At 36.7% G+C, this 19,442-nt stretch overlaps 1 protein-coding gene across 1 annotated transcript in view; it reads right to left on the bottom strand.

Annotated features, from left to right (window-relative positions):
* PHF3 (PHD finger protein 3) overlaps positions 1–19,442 on the bottom strand; it is a 52,665-nt gene that overhangs the window by 26,228 nt on the left and 6,995 nt on the right. The window contains 3 exon segments of the mRNA XM_050710003.1: positions 5,840–7,646; positions 8,771–8,932; positions 18,144–18,412. Of these exon segments, the coding sequence (XP_050565960.1) occupies positions 5,840–7,646; positions 8,771–8,932; positions 18,144–18,387 (2,213 nt within the window). The 5' untranslated portion in view covers positions 18,388–18,412.

Below are 19,442 nucleotides of genomic sequence, written 5' to 3'. Positions count from 1 at the left end.
TGAAAACACTCAGGCTTGAAGCATTTATTTTCAAAATACATAGGCCATGTTTTTAAATTAACTTGCATACTTTCAGTTTATAGAGCAGTAAATTTTCAGAGAAATTGATTATCATGAAATAACATTTTAAAATATGGGCAGAAGCCCTCTTACTCATAAAATAATTGTTTGCTGTAAAGCTACAGTTACAAGTAAAACAAAAGACAAAAAAATCGGGAGCTGTCAGAATAGTTCTGTGTGGGCCACCAATCAGCATTTTAAGATTTATTAATAACCTAGAGTGCACTGACACAGAAAATCATTTACTTCAAAAATAACTTTCTTTTTAGCTCTTTGCATTTGGCAAGGCATAAGACAAAAACCTGCAACAAGACTCGAATCTTAACAAAAAAGCCTTGATACTTAAACTATTTAAAAAAGACACTCTAACCCTCAACTCAACTAAGAGGATAAACTATTCATGCACTTTTTAAAAGTTCAGACTTAAATATTTCTGCATCTGGCAAATATGGGGCATGCTTTAGGCACTAAAGTACTATTCCACATTCCCCATTAACAGTACCGTTAACCAATCTTCTATAAAATCTGTTGTAAATTTGTATTAACTATTAGCATTATAACTGTGTCCCAGCTGCATTGATGCTACAGTCCAGCCAACCTTAAGGAGAGACACTACATGGAGGCAACTGTGTTTCCTTCAGCTAATAAAGACATTCCTAACAAAAGGAATGAGTGACAGGCTTAACCTTTACCAACCCGCTTTATTCCTCAGAGACTGTGGAAGATATTCACAGCAGCTTTAGTAGAGCCTATGTTCCACACCACTGAAGCGGCATGGGCTCAATCCAAAACTCAGTGAAACAAGTGGTTACCAAGAAAACGTGCAGTACCTTGTTATCAGAGTACGTGCACATAAGCAGTTTTTCTTGTTCACCTTTAGTACAAGTTTAATACAGTTGTCTAATGATTTTTCAGCTTTTGATTTTCAAGAAACAAGAACAAGCTATCGTCAAAGAAACAATATAATCATCTATTTTTACGTGGAGTTTGTAGCACAGGAAAAAGACACTGAAAACTCTTACTTCTTCAGTATCAAGTTTCAGTACCCAATCTTTTATACAATACAAGCTTCTTCCTTAAAGGCATACGTTTATTTGTTTTTCATGTCATGAGCCTCTCCAAAAAGGAAGCAAACAATGACACAGGTAACCCTGTGCTCCCTGATCTGAATGTAAATGAATGAAACAGGCCCAACAACAGGAAAACCCAAATCCTTGAACTTCTCCAAACCTTGAAAAAATGGGTAAAATACATCTCATAATATTAACCACAAACCTATAAAAAAAAAATCATTAAAGGCAGCTCCATTAAAAAGTGGTTCTATATACATGTTGCTGGATCAGTTCTGTAAACTGCATATATAAAAATATTTTATAAAATTATGTATTTCAGACAACTTGTACTATCCATTTTCCTGATTACCTAACACTACTGATATTAACAATAATTCTACCAATATTGCAGCACAGCAATATAATGCATATAAAAACCAAGTTATAAAATGGTACGACTATAAATATGAACACTGGAGTCCTGCCATTCTTTAATTATATATTACAACACTGTGTTGCTTATACTGTCATTCAACTTTGCTACAGCTCATGTATAAGAGCTTTTAATGTTGCAAGGCTTTTCAAAGTGGGAGAAAGCAGTAGGAGGGAGAAAACCTGAAAGCATCATCCATGACTACAAATTGATGACATCTCACATAACCTATAGTTTAATATACTCATACTACACAATGAACATGTGTCAGAACTAAAGCATCGTAATTATTCTAATTACTGTTTCTTATGAAGAATGTTGTCACAACAATGATTCATGCACTGTTTATGCATCCACCCTTAAAAAGCATGTGCGCTTAACTTAAGGGTGGTTATGAGTTCAGATCCTTAATCTCCTTCCTCATCCATTCTTTTTTATATTAGTTTACTGAAGTACAGGCATTATTAAAAAATCTTAATAAATTCTACTATAGGTAAAATTTTCAGATTTTTTTTTTAAACTTCATACACAAGTCTAAGTAATTATTACATTACAGTTGTACAAAAACTTTTGGTGATTCTCTGTATGCAAGATGAGGAATACTGTATTTTTGCTATACCAACTTCTGCACTTCTCAATTGCCTTTTACAGCATTACTAACTTTTCTTCCAGCTTAAAGCAGAATTGAAATGTGGGGAAGACGACGACTATGTAAAACTCCAATTTTACTAAGCTTTTCTGCGAGCTCTGAGAAGGCCTGTTAGTCTAATCACACAAACTGCATGGGCAAATACCAAGCAACACCAGAACAAAAATAATAAAAACAGCACATAAAAAGAGCCCCTAATTCCCACAGTCTATTAAAAAAAATTAATAGAATTGTAGAAATCAAAAGACGAATTCACCAGAAAGCAATTAAAAGTACAAGCTTCCTTTTGCTTTCTACAATGCTTTCTAGAAGATTTGTTTAAAAAGAGGAAATCTCAAGTTCTGATTAATAATGCATAGTACATATGGAACTTCTTCCATTAAAAAAAGATAGAGTGAAGACAAAGTAGAGAATCTGCAAAACCTCAGTTAGGTTTTGTCTCTCTGTGTAAGAAAGGAATTCTCTCTGTGTAAGGGGAACAGCCCACCAGCCTGTACAGAACAAATACCTACAAAGAAAAATGGAGAAATTTATATTATGGGCCTTTACATCAGAAGGATGCATATGACACATACAAGAATAAATCTTGAATTAGCAAGTTTCTCACTATCTGCAGAGCATCTTCATCTAGCTCTACCCAAGAAATGAAATATTTTTCTTTGACTATTTTTAAATATCTTCAGTCTGTCTTCAGGAAAACTAACTATTACGTTTGTGATAAAGCTTACTATTTTCAATATTACTAGAACTCATTGAGAAGTTGAGGTAATAACTTCAGTCTGTAACATTTTTATGTGATACACATATATATACACATACTTTTCATCTATAGATGAATGAAAATTTATGTGTTATGTATGTTACTAGCTGATGAGAAAACATCTGACAGCAGTATTGGAACACAACGGCAAAGTTGAAAGAAATATTGAACAGGTAACACCAACTGAAACTTTGATCTAAGCAGAGAAAATGTTTCAGATGTGATGAAAATTACTACCTACAAAAAGATACATGATAGTTATCTGACTTGCTGAGAAACACCTGTTTTAGTTTTCACCTGAAAGAACAATTACTTTTTTAGTTATCTTGTAAAGGTAAATCTCTGAATGGGAATCAGCAGAATACATCAAGCAAACAGACTGTAACAATTTGCCCTTAAGCCAAAGGCTGACCACCCACTCTATGGGTAATGGTGATTACAATACAGCTATGTCGGTTCCAGTTTACAACCATCAAGGCAAGTGGAAAGCAGAGCACGAATAATCACTGTTCAAAACTCAGGTACCCAAGAGAAAATGATCAAATCTATTAACATTAAGAAGCAGGCATGCCTCTTATAAGAGAAGGAACATTGTAAGTTGAAAAATTTTTCATCATGCAAGTCACATGTTCACAAGAAAGGACTTTCCCAACCAAAATCAGCAGTGCAAGGTAGGTGTTCTTTGACTTTGCATGTGAGCAACAAATTACAGCTTGTATCCCTAAAGACACAAATTGATATGATTTTTTGAAGAGCTGATTCTGAAATAAACTAATATTCAACAGTACCATCCATCTTGCGCTGTTCTTCTAGCAGGCACACGAAGATCACCCTGGGGATGAGAGGGGCCTATGTAAGCACCCCCTTTGGGGATTCTATACACAAACACGGCTGACGAAATGATCTCCACACATTTTCTCCAACCTGAATCAATTCTCCAAGCTTAATATTACATTAGCAACAAGTTAGTGGGTTTGTATTTATTGCAGAGAATATAAAAAGGTTCAAATAACTACTATTTTGCACCCTGAATTGTAATGTTTCATTATCATATGCACATCATTTCCCAACTCAGGGCTGCAACTTCAGTTCAACTTAATTTTCTACAAGTAATTTGTACCACAGTGTTTACCAATATCTCCAAAGTACAAATGACTGAGTGGGATATAAATACAAACACTGTTTCAGATCTCAGCTCTGCTCTTTGCCATTTGTTGAGCTTATGCCATTTTAAAATATTTGACTCTCACACTCTTCCTTCGGCTTTTTCCTGTACTGTGAACAGATAAATAAAGGAAACAGGCTCGTTATTACAGAAGGGAAACAAATTCCTTGAAAAGCAATCCACAAAGTGAAGGGGGGGGGAGGGAACCAAAAACACAACAATTAATGCTACAGTAGATTTTCATCAGTTTGATATATTTCCAAGTGATGAAAATATGAAATTTGTCATTTTAAGCTTTTTGTACTGTAGTGAAAATGTTTGCTTGTTCTTGCTTCAATAATTAAACAAGTGCAAGTACGCTAAGACACTTCAGATAAGTTTTGCTCTCTTGTGTCTTAGCGACATGAAGTTAAGGTTAAGAATTTTTATTTTTAGCACCCAACTACATAATGGAAGAAATTTGAATAAATAAAAAATCATTTTTTAAGTGTCAATAAAAAGTAATGGACCATCAGTCTTAAGTCTCTGTTATTAACCATGAGGCTCAATAAATATGAGCTTCCTCACTCCACTAGCATGTCTCTATTCCACATACAAAGATTCTTCATTTACATTACAGATATCCTCCTACATTTGGAGGATCCAGTCTTCTCATGCTGAAACTACTGGTTGTGTCTGCCAACAGTTTTGTGGCACAGATTTTGATAAAGAAAATCTGAACAAGTGTTATTACAAAGGTAGGGATACCAGTAATCACCATCTTTGGCAACTCAAGGGCTCTCTCAAGTCTGACTTCAAGTAGTCATCCATGTGTTATAATGTTCTTCTAGGAGCACTAAGACCTAGCAACACCAAATTGGTTTGCTGAACTTATTCCTGTACAGTAGCATATCTGCTGTATCTCGTTTTCTGTATTTCACTTTGATAAATGGACTAAAATATATCAACTGAAAATTACTTTTAAAGAAAAGAAGAGCTTGGCAGGTAAATGCACAATATCTTGGATTGATAGCTCATTAGTGGAATATAATAACCTTTTCCAGTTCACTTACAGTGACAGAGGAACATCAACTTCATAGGCAACCTCAGTATTAGGTTTAAAGACAATTTCAGATATGCCTACGTGGAAGTTTCATAATCCCCCCCCCCCATTGCTTTTTCCCTTCCTTCCCCCCCCAACTTCAACTTCTTTGTTACTCCTGTTACATGAAAGCCTGGCAGCAATGATGATATCAGGAAAAAACAAATCTTAACCTCTAGGTACTAGAATCACAATTCTAAATGATAAAAACAGATGCAAACAACTATTCAATTCTTTTGATTGATGGCAATCCTTTAACTTAAGAGATCTCTGGAAGGAAGGAAATAGCAATCTGGAACACAGATATCTTAGTCTGGTTTCTTTTCTGAGAAAAAGAATGAGTTTAGAATACATAACATTACAACACAGTTGCAAATTCCTTGAGAATACACTCATGTAATAAAACATTCTTAGTAAAAGTTTATGGCCAAACTCATTTCTAATGATCTATTTAAAAGACAAAAAGACATGTATGAGTGCAAATAAAACCAATTTGCAGTATAACACACAGGATTCCATTACAAGGCTTTTCCTTGTACGCTTGGGTACCAGCAGTAAGAAACATTTGGTAAGAGGAAAAAAAAAAGTATCTTCTGAGACCAATAATAAAGAACTCTGCAGACACAAAGCCACACACACCTGTTGCCATGTGGCTTTTTGCAAAAGCCACACTGCTTGCTGGGCACCCAAACATGTTTACTTTCACTAGCAGAGGTATGTTCCAAGCCTTCCCGTTTAACAGTTGATATGTTATCTGGAATAAACAGTGGAGGTTCATCAAGTGAAAGACTTTTGCTACTTCTTCTCTGGCGAGGCTGAAGATTCTTATCAATTCTTTTTGATTTTTTTTCTTTATCATCCTCCTTCAGATGTTCTACCATAGAGGCATCTTTTGCCTCTGACTCCTCCTTTGTGGAGCTATTTGTTTTTAGCACAGTTGTAAGTTGTTTCTGGGCTTGCTTCTGACCAAGATTTGAAATATGGCCTGATACTGGGTGCACAGAGTGGTGAGTATCTTTAGAACAGCTTTGTTGTGTAGCAGATTTGTCAATTGCTCTCTGAATTGACGACTTCTGTCCTTGCCCAGAAGCCTGGACTCGGGGTATTTTCTTCAGCATTGTATTGGTCTGCTTTTTTACTGTGGTCCCTGAAAGACAACTCTTGGTTTTCAAACCAAGGTCAGATTGTTTCTTCCTAATTTTAACAGGGTTGTTTGGATGCTGATGACTCTCTTGCTCATCTGCATTCCGCTTCAGACTTGCTGGAGATGGACTGTGAAGACCTGAAACAGCAATACCAGCTCTTGTTCTTGAATTCCTTGTATCTTGTTGCACTGTACCTGATTTCTGTCGAGTACCTGCGGTCAGATTTTGCTTATTCTGTACTGCAGATTTACTATGCCGAGGCCTAATGTTCTTTTCACATTTTGAAGGAACACTAATTTGTTTATCATCATCCTGAACTTCTGAGGTCTCAGGGCCTTCTACTTTAGTACTGCTGATCTGCTGCTGTACATCTTGGCTTGCATGGTCAAGAACAGTGCTTTCTAAAATGCTATTTCCTGGGTGAGCAGAAGCAAGCTCCTCATTTTTCAAGTCTTTATTATCAAACTCTGTACTGTCCAGTAATTCCTCTGATGAACTTACAGTTTTCTCCACTCCCTTTCCATCATCTACAGGCTCTGTTACACTTTCTTTTACTGACAACGTATTTTCATCAGGAAATTCCACACTATGGGAATCTAATCTACATTCAACCCCCTCTTCTAAAGAGCCAGACAAATTTGGAAAGGTCTCATAAATTTCACTTGGATTCACACAAACACTAGATGGATCATTAGTTTCTCCAGTTATCCCACTTTGATCATGTTCTTCTGTTATCTTCTCCAATTCATCTGCTTTATTTTCAGTCTTTTCTTCTGCAGAAGTTTCAGAGCCCACTGAATCGATCACATCATTTGCTTCATTTTTAGCAATTTCAGTATCTGCAGATGCTGAACAAACTGAATCAACATTCCCAGACTCAGTCTTTGTTGCAACCTCTGTTATTTCCTTTGTTTCTCCAGGAGGAGTACAAGCTCCTGGTAACTCAGAACAACTTAACTCTTGGGATATTTCTTCAACTTTTGCCTGCTCAGGGGTTTCGGACTTTACTTCATTCACCTCTTCAGGACTAGGAAGAGGCTTTGTATTACTTTGGGAAGCAGTTGCTGCTGCTGCTGCTCCTTCTGTCTGTCCTGATCGTCTTGTACTACGCCTAACTTCTTTAGGATGTTCTGCTTTCACAGGTGGGGCAACATCTGCCTCTTTAGCTGGACTTTTCTCTTGTTGTTTCTGTCCTGTTTTGGGGGCAGATCCACTTTTTACAGATGATTTCTTGGTACTGACAGGAGGTGCAACATTTGAACGCTTGGCCAGTGTGCTCTGTCGCAAACTCCGTACCGGTTCTATGAAGGTAAAGAGAAAGTGTCTTAGCTATACTGTGTACTTCTATTTGCAAACACAAGACTAATCTAGAATAGAAGTGATTGAGCCTAATTTACCTTACTGGACACAAAAAGAATCTTGTTAATTAAACTTAATGAAAATTAAAAAAACACAGTTTGAATGGAAAAAATTGTTACTTTTATGACCACTAAAGCTCTGAATAGTATATGAAAAAAACAAAAGTACCTCTGGTGATAAAAAGACAAAACCCACTCTACTTTTCTAGCACTCAACCTTTTCTACTCTTTCTACTTTAAGTAAAAATTGCATAAAGCTATATCGTGATAAATAGAAATGTGAATTTTACAAAGTTTTTAGAGAACACAGTATATGAATCTGAAATCCAGTCACATTCTCACTTAATGACATCTTCCACAATAATCAATAAGCAATAATCTAAGTAATAATCAAATTTAAGTGCATTTTAAAAGTGTATTCATCAGCTTTGTAACACAGGCTCTTCCTTAAATTCTGATTTCCCTATTAATTTTATCTTAGCTCAGCCTACTCGTTGGGGACAAAGTAGAGCTGTCAATAACTCCACCTGTTCAACAAGTTTTAAAAAATCCCTAATTATAAACAATTAGCTATCACACAATTTAAATGTGAAATAACTATTAAGCATATTAAGATATCCATATGAAAGACTTTAGAAGTGCAATTACTGTAACTTTAAAACAAAAAGATTACACACAAATCAGAACAAACAATTAAATTTTTAATTGCAAATAAAGAGCCATGCTAACCTAATTTTCCAATACCCCTTGAAAATACAACGTGGCTTTGTTAAAGAACCACAGTGCTAATCTGATTTAGATAAAGGGAACAAAATTTCAAAAAGATGTTTGAGAACCACAGGCCATAAGGAAGAATATTTGTTATAGAGGAATTCAGATTGAATAGCACTCCACTGATGCCAAACTCTAGCTGCAGTTTATAAAAAAAATGTAAAAAAAGGAAGCACCTGTACTCCACACAACCAAATACTAAAAAATACTTAGCATTTATGATTATTAGGAAGGGATTATAAAAATTTAGTTGATCTTGAATGTGCAAAAACATACATCCTGTATTGAGTGATCACCTTGTGCCATTAAACGTGGTGACTTTCTTGGTGACGCGACTGACGTTTCTTCTAAACGACTCCTCAAATTCCTGTTCGGTAAAGTTAACTCATCTTCATCGATGGTGTCATTTCCACTCTCTTTAACTCCCTCTTCATCCATAATATCATCAAGACCAATAACTGGAAAAACAAACAAGAAAGATCCTAAAACTTAAAATGAACAAAAAGTGTTGCAACTGTAAGGGTGAGTAAGGCTGGGGAAGAAACAGGGAAAAATAAATAAATTGGCCATCTAAAAACAAAAGGAAAAAAAATGAAGAAAGGCAGGACAGAAAAGTCCCATGTGAGGCAGTTTCAGTGTAGAAGAAGCTATCACCCAAAGCTTAAAATTTCTGCAGATAGTCCTTACAGCTTTTTGGTGGACTCACATTTTTATTGGTTTTGGTTTTTTGTTTTTATTTTGGCACAAGAAGGTCCACGGTCTTAGAGGATCAGCTGTCCCTCACTGCCCCTTCTCACCTAAGAAAAAGTGAAGAAAGGTAAACAGTAGAAAGAGCTGATCCAGAAGAGCAATGAGTATAAAAATCAGTTTTCTCATAAGACACAATTTTAAAACTGAAAGTCCCACCCACCTCACATATCTCCATCTGGAACCCGTTTTTGGAAGGGCATGGAGTGCAGCATGCACTAGTCTCCCAGCCAGAGTCAGAGAACATTGTCAAATTCCTATCCTCCACTAACCTGAGAAGGATCCCAGAGGTTGCTCCTGAAAATAGGTTTCCTAAGAGGCAGTCAGGCCACTGTACCAGCCATTCTCCTCACTTTCTCTAAGTTTGGTTCTGCAATGGTAGCCTCTCCTATCCCAAGATCCTATGTGTGATTAATGAATCCTGGTCCCTGTAGGATGCGAAATTTGTGAGATCAGGCCAAACACCCAAGCGATTTTATAAAACATGTAGAAGGGTCTGACAAATACAACACAGACTTCCAAACAACCAAGAAAGCCTATTCTTCACTATCCCAGCACCAACTCCAGCATTTTTAAGGCAAACTAACTTACACAACAGAACTAAGATCTGTAAAAATTTCTAACAATTATTTTCTTAAGTTTGCTTTAATATATTCATCTTAGAAATTAAAACAAGGTAATAAAAATTAAAAATTGTTAGAATTTTCAGCTTGCCTCTGAAAACCTGTCAATTTCTGCTCCAACTCAGATGTTTTCACAACTTAAATAGAAATTCTCTTGTGAAGCCACTGTAAAAACGAGCACAGAGTAACAAAAAACAGGAGTTATAAAACACTGCTAAAGCCAAGCAGCGATGAATAATCAAGTCTATCTAGACTGTCATTCAACCCACAGTCACATGACAGAGATTTTACAAAAAACACCCGTTAAAGGTCAACTATTAGAAAGATTTTAAACAGCCTCAAAGTAAGGCTGAGCTTGGCACCAGGTGAACTTCATTCTGGTCCTCTGTACTTAGACAGCTGTCAGAAGCTGAAAGCTAGAAGTTTCTTCAGCTAACAACTTACTGTCACTCATTTTATTTTAACCATATTATTTAGTTACTGCATTGTATGCCCCAGTTAGAGAAAATGTATATTTCTGGCAATTACTGGCAGCTTTCTCTTTCCAATCTACAGAGCTATCTTTATGGGTGTATTTGTACATAGATATCACACACCAGCTGCACCGGACTGATAAATCTAGTGTCAGTCCACTCATCCAAATGTTTCTTCATCACTTATTTGCTACAAGCTACATAATGGGGAAAATATGACACTAATTGCTCTGTCAGACTTTATTTTCCCCTAAATATGCAACGCTGACCTTTGTCCAACACAGGACATTGAACAAGATGGATCCTAATCCTAACTCAGGCCACCCTTCCTGTGTTCTGAAAGATTACATGATTACGTCCTCCTGACAGCTCCGCACTTTGGTGTGAGCTGACTTACTGCAACAGTGATCCTACAGAACATGCAGCTGGTGTTAGTGTACAGCCTGTGACAAAGGAGACCCTTATGACTCTTTGGTGTAGAACTACACTAACTACTGAAGATAACACGAAGAATAAAAACTACTCAGACAACTTCTGAAACAGTTCTGGAGCTGATTTCACAGATCACTAAAGCCTCGGGCTTTACATGTTCTTGCACAAGTTAATTCATTTACACACCCTTCATTAACACAAGGGACATATTCAGTCTACTATTGACAGACAGCTTGAAATATCAGAATTAAAGTATTTTCATACTTACAAGACTCTGTGCTGTAGCTTTAATTTTATGGATGAGTTTGAAGCACAGAATCTTGTTTATTTCAAACGACCTGAGCTACAACTCAGCTATTACAGCCACATGAGGCAGGAAGAGGAGAAGTCAACACAGAACCCTGCTGGGAAAGGAAAAAGGGACAAGGAATAGTAATAGATACGGAGAAGGAGACTGGAAAATTGAATTATGAAAGGGAAATGGACGTAGAGATAGGAATTTGGAATGACAAAACCACCAAAAGCAGAAACAGACAGAAATAAAACAACAGAAAGAGATACGGATGATGTTAGTAATAAATATTTATAGAAATTAAGACAGAGGCATAAGTGATAAATAATCACATAGGAGGAAGGGGAAAAAAACATCAAAACTGCATACAACTGAAAAAGCTGCAAAAAAGGAAAATACGTAGAGACTGTGACCTATATCTTCATGCGTATACAAATACACACGCTTGAAGAAGCACTACTGGCTATCACCTCAATATATTGAGACTGTTATCTGCAAAGTACTTAAATTTCCAGACTACTGTCTCACTTTTCATACATGTCAAGCAATAACAGAAGAACACATTAAAAATATTTGCAATTTTAAAGCAGAATTTTCCATGTGTTAAAACAAAACTGTGACAAATTTTTATTTCCTCATTGATATATAATTGAGGAAAACAAGCCTTACTTGTTGGAAGAAGGGGAGGGAAGGAGAAGAAAATACCTAAAATATCATCAAAATCCTTTAAATGTATGTATGTTATTAACATATGTCTTCCTCTGATTATCTTTAGCCAAAGTTATACAAAGATATTCAGATTTTTGACACACTGCTCAAGGTAAATTTCAAGTGTAGAACTAAAGTTCTCCTGTAGATATCAGCTCTGGTTTTCTTTTGCTTAGCTAACCAGATGGAATAACATTCCACTGTTTCTGCTCTGTACTGTTGTGAATGCTAAAGATCCAACCTCCTTCCATTCACAGAACTGATCCAAAGAAATAACTAAGACTTCAGAAGAACGTACAGTGGGGAAAACTGCTAGTTTGTTACCTACAGACAAAAAGCATGCAAAATAAACATTTTCCATGTTCTCAGTATGACAGCAATATAACAAATTTAAATTTTATACAGAAAGGTTACTACCTTGGTCACAAGACACTGTGCAACTGTTCACAGGGACAGCTTGGAGGAAGGAAGGCAGAAAGAGGTAAGAATACTGAGAAACCATAAAGCATTTGGGGTTGCAATCGAGAAGTTATATTCAAAATCACTTCATAAGCAGGTAGAAAAAATAGATGTACATTTGATTTTAGTGAAATGAGCATCGAGTGCCTAAAACAGAAAACAGCTACAAAAAAAAGTTTTTATAGTCAGAAAAATCATTTTGGCTCCAAAGATTTAGTAGATGATCACAGTTTTAGCAGAGGTAATGCTGCTTTCAACAGTACTCATGAACACACAGGGTAAAACTGGGAAGAACAGACTGCACTCAGGGGAAACCCTTTTCAAGAAGCAATCTAGAAGCACAGGAAAAAAAATGCAATTTAAAAGATGTCCCCAACAGTCTTTGTACACTCTCTTATAGGGCCAGTCCTCCTCATCATTTATTAAAAATATCTGATTGGATAAATATAAACTGGTAAAAGTTTAATTTTGCTATGAAATCCAGAAACATCTCTAGATGATACGCAATTCAAATGCCATACCATCTACTACACGTATAATAAAATCAAACTGCTCCAGTAAATAACAACCTGAAAAGCTGCAGAATTTACGATAGCTGAGAAATGCCCAGTTAGTATGATTCCTGCTTACTTAGTTTGATTTTGGCATATATATGCATGTGTGCATATATATATATACACACACACACAGAGACACAAATATACTGAAAAAAACAAGGGAAGAGGAAAATCCCAAATCTGGGGCTGTTGACCAGGAGTCGGACAACTCTTTGCAGCTTGGTGGCAAATCACCACATGATTTGTGGTGAAGGAAACCATATGATCTCAGCTATCAAGGGTTCCAGCCTGACCTGCCATGCTCACAAACTTATAAAATTAGTGCATAAATTTCCAGCATGCCTTACAGCAAGAAATAACAGAACAAAACAGAACACCCCCCCCATCACTAAGGTACCAAGTCTGAAAAAAGGTGCTGCTCTAAAGAGTTAAGTCATATTCTTAACTTCACATTTTCCCATTTCTGATTAAAGAAAAAGGATCAGAAGGAAAAGCAAAAACAAACAACAACAAAAAACATGCACACACACCACCCAAACATCAAAGATAACCAGGAACTATTCCACATAATCTACCTGTGTTGATTACACAGCTCTTTGGAGAACAAACATCTTACCAAACTGATGAACGGAAACACAGAGACACCTCAAACATGATATAGGACACCTCTGAGTATTTCAAAAACTTGTGTTTCATTTAATTTTTGAAAGCCTTGTTTTGTCAAATTCTTTTATCTGGCAAACACAGTAGTTGCACCAACTTCCACTAGGTCTCACTGCCAATACCTACCTCAGGACAGTAAATGGCTTCCATTACTGCTAAGCTCCTGAGATCTGCAAATAGGTTGTGCCTTGCTTCATTGAAATAACAGAAGACTTCCTTGCTGCTCAGGTATAACAGCTATCTGCACCATCTAATCCCACAAACCAGCAACCCAACCACATCTTCACAGTTTAGCAGTCACTTCTCACAAACACATCCTAAAAGGATTTCAGCATAACAGCTGTTAACTTGACCCATACCCTCTCCACCTTGGGAAAAAGTCAAGAAAAGTTACTTCCATCTCTGCTCAAAGACATTAACAGATCTGGAAAGGATTTTGTCTTCTCTAAAAATCTAACTGTTCAGTCAAAGCTGAACGAGACAACCCCATTCTATTACTCGGCAGCAATTACAGAGCAAGCTCATAGAGCAGACAGATCAATAAGATCATCTAAGAACAAAAAAATTAGATCCAGCATAAAGCTGGATTCTGGCCAAGACACGAACATAAGACTGCTTTACTGGCACTGATACAGTTCCTCATATCAACACACAGGCAACAGACATCTATTTTCATGCTCCTCGCTATTTGTCATATACCAGTACTGCCGACTATGATGCTACTATTTTCCCCATGACAATTACATGTAATCCAATTTACAAAGCAGTTTGTGCATTTTCTGTGGAAATGCCTCTAACCAGCAGTGATGGAAATCAAACTTCAACTCACAAAAGTCTATGCGGTTCTGTCGTATAGACAAGTACCTAAACTGTTTAAGGGATGTAAACCAATTGCTACCGGTATCCATCACATCCAGTCAGATCATCGCCTTTGAAAGAGCTCAGCAGTAACAAAAAGCTTAGTTCGTGGTGAATGGTGTGCAATATAAAACCTAATGCTGAGCAAGACAGATGCAATACTGATGACTAATGACTTTGGGTTAGGCCTGTGAACAACGCTCATCAAGAACTTACGTCAACCCAACAGTAAGAGAAAGGGCAGAACACAGGCCCACAGGTGAAACCAAGTTAAGAGCCAGAAGAAAGAAGGGGTTCTTAAGACTGATGTAGCTGAGAGCCAAAAAGCTCTAATCTCCAAAGTAGAGCATAGAAAAGGCTGTTAGTTCTGAGAAATTTGATATACTGCTATGCAGGCCTTACTCCAGTCCTTCTCAAAGCTCCTGCCACAGAAATGTACCCATTTGCACATAAAAATCTCATGTTTAAAGACACAGAATCATAAAATCATCTAGGTTGGAAAAGCCTTCAAGATCAGCTAGTCCAACCATCGTTCTGACCTACAAGGCCCGTCACTAAACCATGTCCCTTACTGCCATGTCCACACATCTCTTGATACCTCCCGGGATGAGGACTCCACCACCTCCCTGAGCAGACCGTTCCAATGCTTGGCCACCCTTTGCACGAAGAAATTCTTCCTAATGTCCAACCCAAACCTCCCCTGGCACAACTTGAGACCATTTCCTTGTGTTCAATTTAAATCCTATCACTTGCCACCTGAGAAAAGAGAGACCAACACTGCAACCTCCTTCCAGGTAGTTGTGGAGAGCGATGAGGTCTCCCCTGAGCCTCCTCTTCTCCAGACTAAACAACCCCAATTCCCTCAGCCGCTCCTCTTAACTCCTCTTTTCTAGTCTCTTCCCCAGCTTCATTGCTCGTTTTCCACACCCACTCAAGCAACTCAATATCCTCCTTGCAGTTAAGTGGTGCCAGGTCTTCTGGCTGAAGTCAGCATCTTGCTTTGTGTACAGGTTTACAAATACTCTTGAACTCTTTGCTCAGAACAAGAGCCATGCACTCTGCTCCTTCAATTTACCTGTCAGACCTAATTCCACTTTAGCCAAATCACCTCAGTCCAACTATTTATACTTTTCTCTCTTCAGCTTACCCACAGAAGAAGAACATAGCATGAAATTTTCACAGCAAAAGAACATAGAAAGAAATTTTCACCACTTTAAAAACTGAACAAAACTGGACATTTCAGCTATTCATGGACCAGCAACTATGCTAAACTTGTCCTTTGCTGGCCTTCTGAGCTGATTTTCAAAAGGATTTTGCTCCATTCTTAAACTGTTCCACGGTCTTGATAAGGGTTTTGCAAGATACTGTTTGTAGGTCTAAAATAAGTAGCAAAAAAATAATTCTGCCTCTGAAAAAAAAAAAAAAAAAAGGTTTATCTACAGGAGTCCAAGCAACTGCAGTTCCCTGCAGACTTCACAGTAAGAAACTCAGCCATCTAACATTTCAGCTTTAAAAATAAATAAATCAAACAAACAAAAAAAAAAGAAACAGAACGCCACCACAGACTTCCTCCCCCATCCCCTCCCCCCCAAAAAAACAGTATTTCCTAGGTCGTGCCCAGGTTAACAGCTTCTTTTGTAAGGTTTTACTACACATTTGTTGTTACCAATTTATCCTAAGGAAAGGATAAAAGGGCTAACAACCAACCATTCTGTAACCATACTGCTTAATGCACCACAGATTAAATTCATGTTAATATCCTACAAAAAGGAGGAAAAAAACACCAAAAAAATGAATAACATAGCAAACTACACTCTGTATGAAACAAAGATGTTACAGATCTAAGGACATAAGCAAGGCAAGTTTTGTGGGGAGAACTGTGGCGTTTTCTTTCCTTCTCTTCTCCAGACAAAATGATACTGGAGCAGAGAGGAGCTTTCATGCACACATTTTGGAAATATCAGCCTTTCTATTGTCAGTTCTTACAAAGGGCATTACCATCTTCTGTGACTGCGTTCTTACCAGCAGACTATTTAAGTTGCCTTAGATCACCAACTCTCACACAAATCAAATAAATCATGAGGAATGAGGACAAACAAAGAAACATTGCTTCAAACTGATAACTGTTATTCTCAACTGAAAAAAAAAACTCTGATAGAAAAATATCAGGGTCCTACCATCTCAGAATAAAGACAAGACCTTCTTAACAAGACCTATAAAGAACAAGCAACAGCAAGAACATGGCACATCCTTTTGGATCACTACGACATTAATTGCAAATTGCATGTTTTTATTTACATACCGAAACATGGTTTTAGTCTTGCTTTCAGATTTAAAATAAATAAATTCAAAAACTCAGTGGAAGTTATATCGGTTTCGATTCTCTGAGCCTATACGCAGCCTGAAGTAATAGCCACAATTAATGAGCTTGCTCATTTATTTTAATGGACAGAAAATTTCAAAAAATTAATTTTAAAAAGTTAAATGTGATTATTTAAATATCAATACTATTAACTGTTCCACTGATCACTTTTAAGAGAAATATCCAGCTAGTTTGCCAAAAAGCCCCCAAACGCCTCCCTGTAACTTCTAAAATATCCAGCTGTACCCTATAAGTTAATTCAAAAATTTTAAATGCAGTATAGTTTTACAGAAGGATACACAGCTGTGACTCTGTGAAACAAGAATTCACATCATTGTTTTACTGGATGGAAATAAACAGAGAGGAAGATTGGTTTAGCTGTGTACACTGCAGTCTTACGCACATTAAGACGGATACAATTTTGTTTGGTAGGTTAAAGACAAAGTTTAAGCATATGGACTATTACAAGGAGAAACAAGTACAATAAAGATGGCCTCAAACCATATTGTATTAAGCAGTAAAAAGATCAAATATCTTGGTTTCTGAAGCTCACTTTGTCATTGCCCTAATCAGTAGCATCTTTGATTTACAATTTTCCATGCCAAAATACCACTTGATTTAACAAAGGTAAGAATTTAGTCTGTTAGTAGAAACAAACATAATATACTACGAAATTGTCAAGATTTTCAGAAACAGTTCACAAAAGTTACCAGAAAAAAAAAGAAATGCTGATAAGTTATTTGCACTAATCTACAACACATTTCAGTAATGAACCTGGTTTTTTTTTTAAACTTCCTGTCAAAAACAAACAAAATAACCCTACTAAGCAAGGGGTATATTTTTATCTGTTACAGTAAATTCAGAGTAATTATTCCAACTATTCACAATATACATAATTTAGGAACTGGATTATGGTTTTGTTCCCCACCCACCCCCATCTTCCAAAACTGCTCCACAACTCCTAACATGATTTTTATTTAAAAACTTCGTTCTAAATCAGTTCCAACTCAGGTGTTTCCAAACAATAAAAAAGAATTGTTTGAAGCCAAACAGAGCAAAACACCCAGTATCAATGCTAGAACTCCTAGCACTAACAGAGTAACCCTGAGGTCAGAGCAGTAACATAAAAGCTATATACCTCTAACACTCCTCTTGGTAATCCTGCACTATTAAATTTTTGAAGACAACTAACAATTTCACTAACCAGGCATGGTTCTTATGCTAAAGAAATCAAACTTTAATTGGGAATAATTTACACATATTCAAGTCAAAGCCTAGATTAATTTTGACCCAGATTAGGAGCTTTCCCCTGTTGTTACGTGACCAAGTTAAAAAGAACTGCATGTTTTACATGCCAAGCATGTAAGCAGCACAACAAAAGGGGCAGGAAAAAGAGACAGAAATCCCAAATTATTATTTCTACATTATGAAAAAGGGTTGGCACTAGAGTATTAATGTATTTTAAATTGTAATCTTAAAAAATTATAAGATTTACCTGTTGAACAAGGCATCTGGAAATTGGGATCATTGCTATCCAAAACAGGCAAACAGAACTGGGCACTTGCAGATCCTAGCATAGGATCCTTATCGCTGAGCATGTTCTTCAGCGAATCCTCTAAGACATTTTGACTTGTACTAAAATCCTCACAGACTTCATTCTCCAGGTTGGATCCTAGAAATAGGGCATCATCTAAGTGTTCAGTAGGAATTAAATGGTTAAATGTATCAACTATATCCATGAAGACTCCTGTGTGTCTTTCAACCCTATAGAAAGACAAGAAAAATACCATAAGAAAATAAGCTACAAATAGAAAAAAAAAAGAAAAAGAAAAAAAGATAAAAGAAAAAAAGAAAAAAGCACCTAAGAAACCAGCAAATTGTTTTGGTTGTTTTGTTTAATAAAGAATGCTTAAGGTATTTTAGACTTGTAAAAAAAATAAAAAATAAATCTGCTTATGGCTTAGTATGACCCACTGCACATCTAAAATCACTTCTCTTTCTAACTGACTGCCTTTGCAAGAACTTGCATGCTAAGTTACTAACATAAGCTCCTCCATCAACATCAGTGTTGCCACTTCTGCAAAGCATGTACGACAAGGTTTAAGTGAAATATTTCCTTTCTAAAATTTGTTTGAACCTTAACCAGCCCAGGTGCAGGGGGTGGTGTGGAAATCAGCAAGCACGGAGCAGTGGCACTGCAAGGGCACATCTTTCTTCACCTTTACGTATGAAACCGCGGTCAGCAGAGCAGAGGAAGCTCAGGAGCCTGCATACTGGGCCCCAAACTGAGAAGGATTATATTTCTGTCCATGCAATTCATGGCAAGTAACTATTTTTAAGCAGTAGAGTCTTACCCCTATTTTTCACCTACTTACATCCAATAAAATTATAAAGTTTTATGTGAAAGTTTGACCCCAACTGTATATGCTTCAAAAGAGACAGAATCCTTCTATAAGTTTCAGTTTTGAAGAAGCTTAAGACTTCAGGAACTACAGTCAAAGACAGCACCTACATTTCCCAAGCAATTCGCCATTTCCTACATCACTTCGTTGTGATAGAGTAGAAGTACAACTGTTTCAGCAGAGATTCAACTGATAAGAAAGCACAACTACGCAACAGATGAAAAAAAATCAACAAAATGCTTCTTCAGGGGTTTAGCATGACCATATACTTCAAGTGCAGAGTGAAAATTATAATAAATATGGTAACTTTAAGATGCAAGGAAAATGAAGAAGTGTCTGGCATTATTTGGAGAGCCTAGGAGACCAGTTTTGGCACACACAAAGCTGTTCAG

The sequence above is a fragment of the Cygnus atratus genome, chromosome 3, assembly GCF_013377495.2.
Source record: "Cygnus atratus isolate AKBS03 ecotype Queensland, Australia chromosome 3, CAtr_DNAZoo_HiC_assembly, whole genome shotgun sequence".
Taxonomy (NCBI): Eukaryota; Metazoa; Chordata; class Aves; order Anseriformes; family Anatidae; genus Cygnus; species Cygnus atratus.
Note: the sequence above shows the minus strand (reverse complement) of the source record. Positions and strands in the feature narration are given on the sequence as shown.